The sequence below is a fragment of the Anneissia japonica genome, unplaced genomic scaffold (assembly GCF_011630105.1).
Source record: "Anneissia japonica isolate Jap-2015-1 unplaced genomic scaffold, ASM1163010v1 scaffold288059_len961885_cov194, whole genome shotgun sequence".
NCBI lineage: Eukaryota > Metazoa > Echinodermata > Crinoidea > Comatulida > Comatulidae > Anneissia > Anneissia japonica.
In genome coordinates, this window is record NW_022740566.1 from 462,144 (window position 1) to 476,790 (window position 14,647).

General features: G+C 32.8%; 1 protein-coding gene across 6 annotated transcripts in view; it reads left to right on the plus strand.

The window, feature by feature from the left end:
• LOC117118254 (dystrobrevin beta-like) overlaps nucleotides 1–14,647 on the plus strand; it is a 64,280-nt gene that overhangs the window by 13,071 nt on the left and 36,562 nt on the right. The window contains exon 1 of one of the 6 annotated variants that reach the window (XM_033262792.1): nucleotides 923–1,312. The exons of 2 other annotated variants lie outside the window; for them this stretch is intronic. In XM_033262792.1, coding sequence (XP_033118683.1) covers nucleotides 1,258–1,312 — 55 coding nt within the window. In that variant the 5' untranslated portion in view covers nucleotides 923–1,257. Of the gene's footprint in view, nucleotides 1–922; nucleotides 1,313–14,647 lie in introns of those variants that run through there. 3 more of the 6 variants (XM_033262787.1, XM_033262788.1, XM_033262793.1) reach the window with 3 other exon arrangements.

Consider the following 14,647-nt stretch of genomic DNA (forward strand, 5'->3'; position numbering starts at 1 on the left):
AGGTACATACACCGTTGACCACCCTCCCCTAGTGTATTTGTACTGTTTTGTGAAAATTATATAAAGTGGATTCCTTTTATCAGCTTCAAAGTACAGTAGATAGGAATTTAATTTCATTCAGAATAATAAAAACGGTGTCATTAGCATACCTTAAAACCTCGAATTGAAGCCCCTTTTTAGTTTGCAAAAGTAGCCTCGAAAAAGAACCCATCATGAAAAGAAGCCCATGGGCTTCCTTTCAGGAAAGCTTGGGATGTTTTTTTAGATAGTACTGTACAGTACACACTGTACATAAATTTCTAAGAAACAAAATAAATGAAAAATAAAAATGAAAAATGAAAAATGGTTTATACAGGTAGTTTAGGTGATTTAATGCCGGTTGATACACTTTATGATACAGATTGATGTTACAGTGGCCCTATTTATTGTTTTATAATGGCAATTCTCAACATTTAAAGCATTCATTTTGGAAAGAAGCCCCATCTCTTTACTTTGCAAAAGTAAAAAGAAGCCCATCTCAAAAAGAAGCCCATCAAAGTTCGCAAAAAATAAAGAAGCCAGGTCTTCAATTCAAGATTTTATGGTATTTGACCACCATGCGAAGAGTATGTTCATCTGCAACAAATGTGAAGTAAGCATACAGTATTTATAGATGTACAGTATAATGATTCCTCTGTCTTTGGACTTAACATTTTGGAATGTCTAATTTCCACAACTGGTTGCACAAAGCCATGTGTTTTACTGTTATATTGGTCTACTGTGTATTAAAAAGGTCTGGCCTGTATACACAAATTCCAAACACTTAAACATTGGATTGTACCCTTGTGAGTGTATTGCAACAGCTTATTAACTGTTCCTTGTGAGAAGCGCGAGTGTGCAGTAATTTAGTTACAATACATTATGCAACGTTTGGCATGCTAATTCTAATAGTGTGTCTTGATATGTGGATTGCATGTATTCAAACTCGTCTACTGGTAGAAACCCATTATAACTATCACAGAGATATACCCACCGGCTATTGATTTCACATAGTCCAACGAGTCGAGCTCATTCACCGACTACACAAATGAGCGAATTATTAAAATGCACGGTAGAGCAGGTTTGCGACGATTGATATCATTCAGGATAACAATGACGAGACAGTGAGGAGGAGGTGCAAGAGGAGTAGTAGTAGCAGAAGTAGTAGTACCAGTGGAGGCCTAGATTTTCAACGATCATTATTCTTACTTGGATTTTAGACAATTATTACATTAACTCATGAAAATGATAGCAGACTTTGAGTGTATCTATGAAGTGAGCCCCAGTAACAATGGTAAGATTCTTGCCGGTTTTCTTTAAAGGAAGAGTCCTTTTTATGCAATCTGTATCATTATTTTCCTCATTTGTATTCATAATCAGTTGATAGTATACTTGGTATTGAAGCCATAGATATTTTATGATGTCATAAATTATGTGTATTTTGTGTATAGTGTTAGCAATTTTAAGGACTGAATGATCAGTAATGACTTTTTAGAATGCTTGGTTGCTTAGATGTAAATCCAGGTTGGTTCAACTGTGTATCGCTTGGTTTAGTCAGTCCTTATTAATTAAAAAAATAAATGATAATAATAAATGACAACATTAAAGCACAATTGAAAGAAGGTTTCAAAGCACTACAGTATGATTGGGAGTGTTGATATTATACTGTATATTATAATATTGTACAGTACCATATAGTCATTCATATTAAATTATTTTTGTTGTTTATCATACTATTTATTATGTTAATGGCAGGACAGCAGCTGTGGCCTTATACACATTTTGACTCATTGCCTGTTAGAATACCTCGATAAATAATGTCCTAAAGCTAAATACTTACATATCAAATATGTATAGAATACTGTAATCTCATTGGAATAATAAGAATTGAATAAGTGGGATCTTTTTTAGCTCCCATGTTTCCTACCACTGTATTCTGTATCATATTCAGTATAAATACATAGGTCTTTATTCTTATTTCCAGCAATTCTGCCACCGTTTTATTATTCATTTTAGTAGTCTAATTTTAATAAATACCTGACCTAGAGTATATTACTGTATAGCTGTGAAGATTTTGCTTTATGTATTTATAGTAAACCTCATTTATCATCTTGGAATATCAGGAATCCTCCATCGTTGGAATTTGTAGCTTTTTTTATTTTGTATGTTTCATCTTGCAATATTTGTACGATGAAATATAATAATCAAGTCAAATAAAATCAAATGATAATGGCGATGATATCATAAAACTTTATTTATCTTCTCCTCAAACACGCTCTAATTTAAATCTTCTAATTCTGCTAATATCTTTGTATTCACACCAGTACAACTAATACCATAATAATTTGTAATAAAAAGAGAATCATCGAAATTGAATGTGTTTATTCAACTATGATACAGAATAGCATACATGATGTTGTACATGATCAAACCCCTATAGGCTATTAATGTATTAGTCATCTGAGCAGTAAACTTCATATGACTTTTGGAGTCAAGTCTTGTGTATCTTACAAGATACTACTTTTCTTCAGCTATAATGCTGCTGGGCTGTTGATGAGTATTTTCAATTAACGAGGTTCTTTTTGTCATGCGTTTTGCATATTGGGGTCAGTTGAGTCATTTTGCTAGGGGAAAGCACGTTTTCATAACTTCCATGTTGAATTCAACATTCAAGATTTCAACATTTTTTATTAACAATGAAATCTAAAATGCTGCAGGGAGTAAATGAAGCTCAAATCAATGCTATTGTTTGATGTTCAACCTCTGTGTGGATACCAATGAATTATTTAGTAAATTAGTAACCTATAGAACTTTAGTATCAGCCTACAATCAATCATCAGTCAATCAATCATTGATTTATCAATCCATTGCACAATCAAATTGCCATTTATTAAGTATCTTTTATGTGGATCAATCATGTTCTCTTTCTACAAATAATTATTTATTTAAATGTTTATATTTTTGAAAACTTTGTCACGATATATATAAATAGATATTGACCAGGGTGTGACTAGAGATGGCATACTGTAGGCTAAGCCCAACACAACAAGTGGTAATCTCTAAACCCCTAGAACTATGTAATTATTCAATTAGTTGCCCCACCGCGAATAAACACCCCCTACTATAAATGACTATAAATATATCTATTGGAAGCAACATCATTCTAAACATAGTGAAATTAAGGGGCATTTATTTCAGTATACATATCAATTTTACATTTAAAAAAAATAAACACCTCTCTTGAATAAATGCCTCCCTCGATTAACCACCCCCTCAAAAACTCTTCTCAACTATAAATGCCCGGAGAATTTATTCAAATAGATATGGTGTATATATTTTTATTTTATAAACAATTTGTTTTTTATTTTGAACAGTTATCTTTAATATATTGTTGTGTAATATACTGTCATACAGTAGTAGATTGAAAGTAGAATTTCCTAGCCTTAAGTACAGTAGCTTTCTTCTGTACATCATTGTGTTTACCCTAAACTTCGCGACAAACCATTAAGTGTCAACTGAGATGTATTATAAGCCTAGGACTTAGGAATCTTGTGTACAATATGTATTTAATATGTTTATCAATTCCACGTAACTCTATGCTCGGACAGATATGAATAATTTGGGTATTATTCTCTACAGCTTGATATGCTTGATAAGACAAATGATCACAAGACAGTCATATTATTATCCTTAATTCTACAATTTGAATACTATATCTTCTCCAGTCAAGATTTTTCTGTAATAGTCTTTATAACAAACGATCACGGTTTAATGATGGTCGTAGTCCATCCATGAATATAAGTAGGTTTGTGTTTGATACAATGTTAATATTTTTTAAAGAAATGAGATCTCTAAACGAGGAAATTATAGGGTTATAGCCAACAGGGGAAACAATATGTCATATAATATTAATATTGGTTTTTTTTTTATTGGTTATTAGTATTTTTCAGTGGATACACAAACAAATGATTCAGACAATATCAAAATAGCAATCTTTTTTTTATGAAAAACTGTTAATTTCCTCATAAAATTTTGAAGAAAGAAGATGGCCATTACAGGTATTTAATTTACAAAAAATTTTACTTTGCTAAACAGTACCTTGTTTGATATAATACTGTTCTTACAGTGTTTACTGTATAAACATACTATACGTATAGACATGAATGCGTCTTGAGCAATTCGTAGGTCAATAAAAACTCATACAATGAGGGCACATGTATGAGCCTCCATATTTTCTGGGATCTTACATTTTATAGTAATAGAGATTTCATGGATGAAATGATAATATGAGGCATGTTGTGGCGAAATGGTTAAGTTGTTGCACAGTCCAGTATTGAGTATTTTGAGCTACTGTATAAAATATGGGAGCTCAAAAAATTGCCAAAAAATCCAAATTTGTTTTTCACTATACTGTAGATCAACAGTTTAATGTCTTATTAATCATGTCCCAAAGTATTAGTTCTGGAAGTGGTTAACAAATTGTTTATTTAACGTTATTTTTCATAGTTCATTCTATTAAACAATGTATGCGCAAATAACTTTGAAAGGCAATTACTCAAAATCATGTTTATCTTGACTCTAAGAGTACTGTACTTTCACTTTCGAATAACTTAGGCTTGAAATGTCCAATTTGAATGAATGACCCCTCATTTTAAAGATCACAAACTCAGGTATCTAAAAATACCAATATCTTGAATTTCAGTTTTTGCTACAACTTAGCCATTTTGCCACAACATGCCTCATATTTAGGTGACACCACCCTAGGGGGTCCGAGGGAATTTTTGTTTTCTAGACGCCCGAAAATAACCTCTGGGGCGTTTTGGGCGATCAGTTTTATTTTTTTCTTTCTTTTTTTTTTGTTTTTTTTCTTAACCTCTCCAAAAGGGGGGCCTTTTGGAGATCTCATAAATGTAGCCTTCTGAAAGTAAATTAATGCAAGTGCTTCACATCGGATCCAAAGCGAAATTCATGTTTAGGATGGGCTGAATGCCAGCACACTGATTCACGGTTCGGTAGGCCTTCTGATCTAAATGTTCGGATACAATGTGGAATAAGACTTGGTGCAGAATTATTTTACTTTTTTATCATTGTACTTGTCTGACATGTTAACAATTATTTGTACAGTAAAATTCAGTTTTCAGTTGCTTAAATGTTCATGGTTAAGGTATACTTGACTTCCAATGTTTGGTCCTGGGTTTTGGGGTCCTGGGTTTAAATTCTTGCTTTGATGTTCAACAGGTTCCTCAATATAAAAATATTTAAATAGCAAATTTTTTTTTTTTTTTAATAATTTTAAAAGAACTTATATAGTTGCAGCCTATTTGTTAGGGAAATACTGTAATATTTTAAATTAGAGTGTAATGTTTTACAATTTTTTTTTATAAGAACCAGTAAAATTTTGCCCAGGTTCAGTGTTCTTATTTTTGGCCGATTTCAGGTTCAAAATGTTCTTATTTTACACAATTTTCAAACATAGAAAATTATTATTGTACAGCAGTATACACTGTATTGGAATGTTGGTAAAAGTTGCCCCGGAAAAAAATGGCCCTGAAAAAAGGGCCCCAGAAAAAATTCCCCACTGAAAATGGCCCCAGATGACAGGTACGGTAAGTATCTACTGCAGGGCTACTGTTTTTGGTCACACCTACACATAAGGTACAATTTTTAATTTTTTTTTTTTTGGTTTTTCTAGTTTTAAAAAATAAAAATCTCATTTGATGTTGATGTTTTACCTCAGCCTCAATTTGTTCTTATTTTGTTCTTAATTTTTAAACAATTTCAGCCTCAGTGTTCTTATAAAACGTGTTCTTATAAAAAAAAATGTATAGTGAATTCATCATTTCACTATAATAATTTCTAATGTTTCATCAACATAAATTATAGATCTTGTTTTATAAAAAAAAAAGAAATGAAAAATCCAATATCATAATTGATTCATGATTTTTTTCTCCAATATTTGCTGTACATTCAACCGTTGCTTATTTTGTATCCATTCAAAAAAAGAAAATATTGAGCTGTGTTTGAATAAATTTGAGATAGTAATGTATCATCTTTATATCTATAGTAATTTTGTATCCATTCAAAAAAAGAAAATATTGAGCTGTCTTTGAATAAATTTGAGATAGTAATGTATCATCTTTATATCTATAGTAGTAATGTACACAAGGACAAATTGCTAACCTACAATTACTTTAATTGCCAGAAATTGTGCTTTAGCCCCTGCTGCTGTACACCTCTGGAGGTTGCCAGGCTACCAATTCAATTTACCAAATGGCGTGTTTACTTTGGCTATTGAGAAATTTAGCTAATGAAATCATGAGTGACACAAATATATGAATGTTGATACTTTGAAGATTATTCAAGGGCCAACATTCCTGTGCAGTTTTTAATATTATATTAAAATAAATTTTATTTAATTTACTTTTTTTCAAACATAGCAGTGTGTAGAATAAAGAAACAGGGTAAATATTTACAATAAATACAGTACAATATAAATATCAAAAGATAAAATAATCCATGGTATATACACTTATAAAATTTTATATTTCCCTCACACTCACTGCTTTACTTGGCCATAGACAAGATGTTTTGATAAAATTAAATACGATTTTTAGTGGATTACTCAACTAAGTACTTATTATCAATTTCTCACAGATAGCAGTTTATGAATCTACTGTATGTGTCTTACTTTCTTATGTGGAGTGGTCCTCTGATCTCTGATGGTACTCAATGTCAACTTCCTAGCATGCAGGTTGTCTCAAGAAATTTAACGACAGGGTCCAAAAAGGCTGAACATCACTACTTAAGTCGTACTGTATATCTAAGATATTTTTATTTGTAGGAATGATATACAGCCACCAAAACACTTCAAAAATATATTTCAAAATTTTTAATATACAGTTTTTTTCAACCACTTATTCTGTTTATCAAGTGTATTATTGATTTTTTTTTTCTCGTGAATATGTTTAGAATTGGAAACGCAATCTGTATTGATTGTACTCAACAATGTTAAACATTAGCCTAACAACTAACACGATTTCATTTCCTTTAAAATGACATTACTACTGATAACATCAGCTACTTGTGCTGACTTGTCAATCATATAATTGAAAAAAAATTAAATTATATGGCAGCCATTTTTTGTGTTTGACTTTTGATCTTTCAGTGGCTTTATGCTCTATGCCCTGTGTGACTAGGCGAGACTTATTTTTTAAACCTTGTTTTGTGAACTTATTTTTTTAAAGATCATCAGAGAAGGGAGGGCGAAAAAAAAAATAAACATAAACTTTTGTTTTCTTATTTAACAAATAGTTTTGCCCAAAACATCCAGATGGAGAAAATAAAAATACAGTTTTATTGGTGAATGTAAGCAGTGTAGTAATGTGATGGTTAAATGCTTTAAATTTATGTAATTGCAAAGAAATATACGTATCTTACTTTTGGAGATTTCAAGGCAGCGGTATATAAAAATAAAGAAAAACATTTTTTTTTTATAAATTTCCATTTTCTTTTGTGGCAGCGGGTGCACTAATTGACCAAAAATAGAATTTTATGTTTATTTTGAAGTCATCATTATTGGTGGGCGGAATTTTCGCTACCCAAGGTATAAAAAACATTTCGCCTAGGTTTGTGTACAGATATGTCAGTATGCTTGTGCTAACATTTCGTACCATGTGTGTGAGTGTTAAAATATCAGTGAACCTCTAAGTATAAATTCTGCTATCAACAATCTATTAGTTGTGCTACACCTTCCTAGGTTTGTGTACAGATATGTCAGTATGCTTGTGCTAACATTTCATACCATGTGTGTGAGTGTTAAAATATCAGTGAACCTCTAAGTATAAATTCTGCTATCAACAATCTATTAGTTGTGCTACACCTTTTCAGCTAGAACATCATGTAGACAGTGGTGGGGCCAGCGGGGGAAGGTGGGCCAGCAGGTCTGGAACCCCCTGTTGTTTTGTGCACAACTAGGTAAATACTGTAGTAAGTCCTTCATGGTCTATTACAGTCTAGTGCCACTATTGTATGAGGCTGAGCTGGTATATAATGTTTAACAATTACTTCAAAGCTAACCAATTATACGCTATAACTATGACTTAATTATAACAATAGAAAAGTTGTTTGTTACAGAAGTCACCTCAAGGGTACCTATTAATACTCTTTTAACTCAACAATGGTGAATAAGACCATACTAGATTCAAAGTTTTTATTCATAGTTTTGCGAGGCTACCTGTATATGCAGCTGTCTCTTATACACATCTACCTCTCCAAAAGGGGGGCCTTTTGGAGATCTCATAAATGTAGCCTTCTGAAAGTAAATTAATGCAAGTGCTTCACATCGGATCCAAAGCGAAATTCATGTTTAGGATGGGCTGAATGCGCAGACTGTAGCATCACTATTGATTTACCAACTTGTAAAATAACCATGTATTATTTTTGAAAATAGTACATTGTGTCTAACACAACATTTGATACTGACTTAATTGATCACCTGTTCATCAATTGTTTTATTAGTCTATTGATATGGAGGACAACAATAGATGTATACCTGCTTACATAAAATGTCAACAAACACCCTGTTTTTTGGATAGCCCACGAAAGTCTAGAAGAAGACTTATTTCCAGGGGGGTCCTTCAGGCGAAGATTGGGCAGTACACTGGGAGACAATCCCCTACATCAAGAGCTATCGACAACTCCCTACATGAAGAGCTATCGGCCAAACACACAACAGTCAATTCAACAATATTATAGAGAGGCAACATTTTTATCTACTTAAATAGGGCCTACAGAAGAAGAGCGGTTTTATGTCTGGAGTTGTGGATGTAGGTGAATCAAGAATGAGGTTGTATCAAAGGCTCTAAGAGCAAAGGGGAAAAATGAAGGGTGGGATCGAGTTAGTCCATGAAAGGGCAGAAAAGCTGGATGTCGAGACTTATGTAACATGATAGAGGAATGTCGGTGAGGTGGATAAATCATTGCCTCTTTTGGGATTAAAATTTAGAAACCAGGTTAAGTCACTTTTGGCGCTACCACCAGCTGAGCTACACTTTGACGATGCTTGGCTCGAATGTTCTAAAGTACATTAGCTTTTTTTCCATTAGCTTCTTATTTGCCCTACATTTATTAAATTATTTGTGATACTTCTAATCTAATGTTTGGAAAGAGTTGAATTTATTTAACAACAATAACATTATCTTCAATAGACTGAATTAGTCACCAACACAAAGCTGTTATAGTTGGTATAACATCAAAACAAACCACTAGGTGGCAGTTTTTGCACACAATAATAAGCCTCCGCTTGAATAAATTTCGACAGTTTTAAAAATCCTCAAACTTACTTATTTGTATATTTTATCATAAAATAACTTATTGAAAAGCCTTGGTAAATATTTCTTTAATAAACGTCAGAATTTTGACCCGTTAGATTTGAAATGGAGTGAAATAAACAGATAGAAAACTTGAACATTTTTGCATAGCCTTGTCGCGTGAACACGGACCTAGCCCTAGATTAGAGTAGTCATACAAACAATGTTCTTCTGACTCATTATTGGCCATTGTAGTAAAAAAAAAACATCTGTTCTTCAATTCAGCAATTTATTATAAAAAATTGCAACAAAATGACTTGGTGACAGTATTTAAGCTCAATGTTTACCTCTAAAATCAACAGAGATCGCCTACACTAGTCAATGCTGGATGTCCGCAAGCGATTGGCCTATGCCCCCAAGAATCCCTCTCAAAACACTTCATATTTTTAGTCTAAATGGAAATGTAAATCATATCAATCTTAGTCTCATGAATCTATGAATCATTCAAAATATATACGTTATTATAAAAAGTATCTTCTATGCTATCTTTATTAAATTGTAGACAATTTAATAAACACCACTTTCAAATCTGCTGAATGCATTTGCGTAGCTCTTCGTGGTTTGTTGACAAAACCTTACCCATTCAGCTGAAATGTGATGATGTCATCTTTGGTGACTAATTCAGTCTATTGTAACTTATAATCTTCGTCAGTTATCACCACTGTATGGTAGCAAATTAGTGGGTTAAAATACTGCAAATGACCATAAGTTTTCATTGGAATAGGGATTTAATTCCATATTATGGGATTCAGTGCCACATTCTCATTTTTCGTACCCTCCCCCTCCCCCAGCCGACAAAAGCCTACGCCCCTGATATCATAATCGTTATCATATTCATTATCATCTTCATCTAATCATCGTCCCTATTATTGACAATCATCACCATAATCATTGTTATTTGTAATCCCTACGCCCCTGATATCTTAATCGTTACAGTATATTCATTGTCATCTTCATCTAATCATCACTATTATCACAATCTTCATCATCATCATTATTATCATTATTACTTGTAATAACTACGCCCCTGATATAATAATTATCATCCTCATTAATCATCATCATTATTATCACAATTATCATCATCATCATCATCATTAATCATCGTTATTGGTAATCCTTATAATCCTGATATCATAATCGTTATCATATTTATTATCATCTTCATCTAATCATCATCACTATTATCACAATCTTCATCATCATCACCATTAATCATTGTTATTTGTAATCAAACTGTTTGAGATGGTTTGATTTCGTATCTTGAGTTTCCATTTCCATTCATCTAATGACCTTTAGTAGTAGTACTGTGTAGTAATCTATAATCAGGTGTTTTTCCCTCATGGCAGTGATCATTCACACATAGATGGTAGACCACATAGTTGTAGAAGTATTCAACCATATAATAGCTTTATTGACTATATTCTTAGCTAGGTGTCAATTACAGTAACATATTTCATAGGTCAGGGGTTAATGATTAATAATTTGCATATCGCTATCAATGTAGAAAGTTATTAAAATTGTTATTGTAACATGAAATACATCATTAGCACATTTATTATCATAGTTGTGAAATCACTTAATTATATTCATTATCTTATTGAAAATCACAAAGTTTGAAGAATGTGAATGCTGGGTATATTGGAGGTGGTATTATTGTATGAGTTTGGAAATTCTGCAGAGACATTTACATACACTAAAACACTAATTGTAAAATGAAAATACTATTCACCTAATTAGTAAAAATTCTCAATCGGTGATGTCATCGCTGTCCTCCAATCATAAGTAGGCATTTTAATTTACAATAACGTAATAAATCACACTCATTTATACTATACTCTATGTAGCACATTTTATGATTCACTTTATATTAAAGCATATTGATTGCCATGCATTCCGTCATTTACAAATTTAAACTTGTTTATCGTCATAAATAATTTATATTCAACCATTGAAGTACACATTAAATTGCATACACATGCACTTATTCATAATTCAATTATGAAAGTATAGTTGTTTACTCTTCCATACATTTATTTTCATTAAAAATATTATTTATTTATTCATACATTTCATGCAATATAATCACATACTTCACATTTATACATTATTCATTTTCAGCAACATATTGTTCAGAAGGTAAAGTTTCATGCATTCACTAAATTACCGTAATTTCATATGAGATTTATCTCCTTAGAGAGGCATTCGCATTTGTTCAAATCATACCCTTCATGCTTGAAATTTAGACCATGTGCGCACTAAACTGATATGACTACACCTTGCACATGCAAGTATTCCAGACCAATTATTGAAGGTGTTGGGTAAGATACTGGCAAACAAGAACAAAGTGCAGCCTCCTCTGATCCCTGGGGAGTATACCTAGTCATCCGCATGTACTCATTAGCGTATGAATCTAACACATTCATTCTCACAATATCCTTCCGTGTAGCCATTTATATACTCCTGGGTGGGGAGAAATAAAGGTACAGTAAATGAAGTGTCTTGCCTAAGGACACAAGCAACTTGCATAGCAAGGGCTTCAAACCCCGGTCTCAAGGTTGCAGTACAACCATTGCACCAACCGCTTCTACGAAAAATATTAATTTTTTCCTCGCCAATTAATTGACATTTGTATGCCACATATGATTCTATTGTGTTTGCATATACCCTGAATTTCTGCCAAAGAGTTGGATTTTTCAGAGCGAAATGCCTGTAAATAATTGAAAAATAACTGTTATTTATGGAAAGTTGCAACATATAAGGTTTGAGAGGAAGTTTATTTAAGTGGGAAGATATCTTGCACTACAACATTGATGCCATTGCACAATTTAATGTTAATGTCATTCGTCGTAATTAATAATTCTGTGAATACACTATATAGTACTTCAATTGTATATAATAATTTCAACAAATTTTCTGAACCTTTGTTTGAACTCATTCACTTGGAAGAGACCATTCATTTTAATGGGGTTTTAACTTTCTTTGGAATTATGATATTCTGAACATGTTTTTCAATCGCAAGCCTTGATCACAATGTGCAAACATTCAAAGGACGTTTAACCAATTTGATTACTCAACGTGTGAATTGTTACATTACGAGGCAGTGTATCTATGGCAACTATTTCATAATTTATCACGATTTTGTCAAGAATACTAAACATGGTGAGAAAAGTACTCAAACTTAAGCCTTTGGAGAGAATGAAACAACTTAGAAAATCTATTAGATCTCCTCTATTATTCGTTTATTTTAGTTCCATACTTGTGTTTTGGTTCAGGATTGCACTGGGATTGATAAGGATCGAATCGTACCCCAGCACTCAGAGTATGAGTCTTGAACCCCAAATTGGTATAGACAAAATGATGCAGCACAAAGAGTACTTGATAACTTTCCTTTCAAACTTTATTAAGGAATCGCACTTCAACAGCAAAGGAAAACAGCAAAGAAAACATCAAAGAAAACAGCCCTGGATCACTCACTACACAATTTCACATCGTGGCTAATCATCTTAATTGTTGAAACATCCCAACAACCTTCATCATCAAGTAATTTAAAGTGATTTACACGCTAAGCAGGTATATAAAGGAGGAAGTGCACCTGTACAATTATGCAAATTACGAACGTTAATCTGTAAACAATCAAACTCGAATACGTCACGATACAGCGCAAGCACGTCACCAATGTATACAAGAAACAATGAAATAATTAAAAGGATAGAATATCCGATCCACGACATTGTATATGTATTTATGAGACCATGTACATTCTACCCATAACCCATTCTTTTGCTGAATATTTCATTATGTCTCATAGTACTGTATAATTTTTTTTCTTTTAAAGATGCTCTCTCAATCATAGTAATGCTTACTCAACTTTAAAGATATGCACTCTGTGTTAAGTGAAAACATTTTGTAATAGCTTGAAAGTGCTCAAATTATCCCAGTACATGTCCTGGCACATGTCGATTAACCCACTCCAAGACAACTTCATCTCTCCCCACTTTAATATATATTTTAGAGCCCCACTGCTTATCCAAGCCTTCGTAATAATCTTATCTCCTACAGTATGTGATTCCCTCCCAATCTCATAATATGTCTTACCCTCTAAGACTCATACTGCACGTAATGGTTACTCTGCAAGATTAAAAGTAGGCTTTCAAATGGATTGCATAAGAGTTTTTGTTGCATACTGTAAAGCAATACTTGAGCTTACTGCTAATCTCAGTGAACGTTTAATGCATTTAGAAAGTATTTCTGAAGTGTTTTCACGTTTTCTCATGGGCATTCAAGAACTCTCCTAACACCTACACATCGCTGACTTCACAGTGTAACAGCGACACCTTCAAGTGACAAGCTTTTCATGTCATATTCATGCCGAAAGTGCATTGTATTGAGACTAGCCACAGCACAGCAGTAGCCAATCACATGCTTGAACAGATGAGATGTTTATTTTTCACAGATACTGACAAAATAAAAAAGGCTCGCAAAAATGATAATGTAAATACTATACATACGCAGAAATACCACATGCCGTATAGTATGTAACGCCCTTGTACAGAATGTTTTTACGTTGATTCCATTCGGTTCATATTGAGAGAACATAAAACCTACTTGGTATATTCCTGGTTGGTGATTTGAGGGACAATGTGAATAAAATAATGGGCCCATATATAAACAGGAATAATTTAGGATCAGTACACTAGATGACCTGATGGAGTTCAGAGAATAACTGTACCCCCTGAAGCTAATGTGAATTCCATCATTATTTTGATGGTGTTTGATGCAAGAAAATGAGGTTTATTAGAAAGTGGTTTGCTCAAAAGTGGGATTTGGCCAAAATAAAGAAACCCGGTCTCTAAACTGCCTTGCCCAAGGACACAAGGAAGTGTGAGATTTGAATCTCCGACCTAATTAAAAGGGAAAAAAAACCAAAAAACTAGAACACCTACACTTTCATCTGTATTTAGAACGTAAAATTGAGGTAAATCCCAGTGTAGTCATACATTATTCATGCATTATTCTCACTGCTCTTAGTGTGCTATAAAAGTTGCAATCCTTGCTTCTTAACATGTTATCTGATGTGCTCAGATAAGCCTTTATATTCCATACTCCTCTTCAAGTGATGTACTAGCGGTATGTTTATTCTGGTCACATGACAGATTCTTATTATGTGATTTGATGTTTTATTTACTACTAAAATTTGTTCTGATACAGGTGTGATTCCTTCAGAGTTATATCCAAAATCTTGATTTCTAGTACAAAAA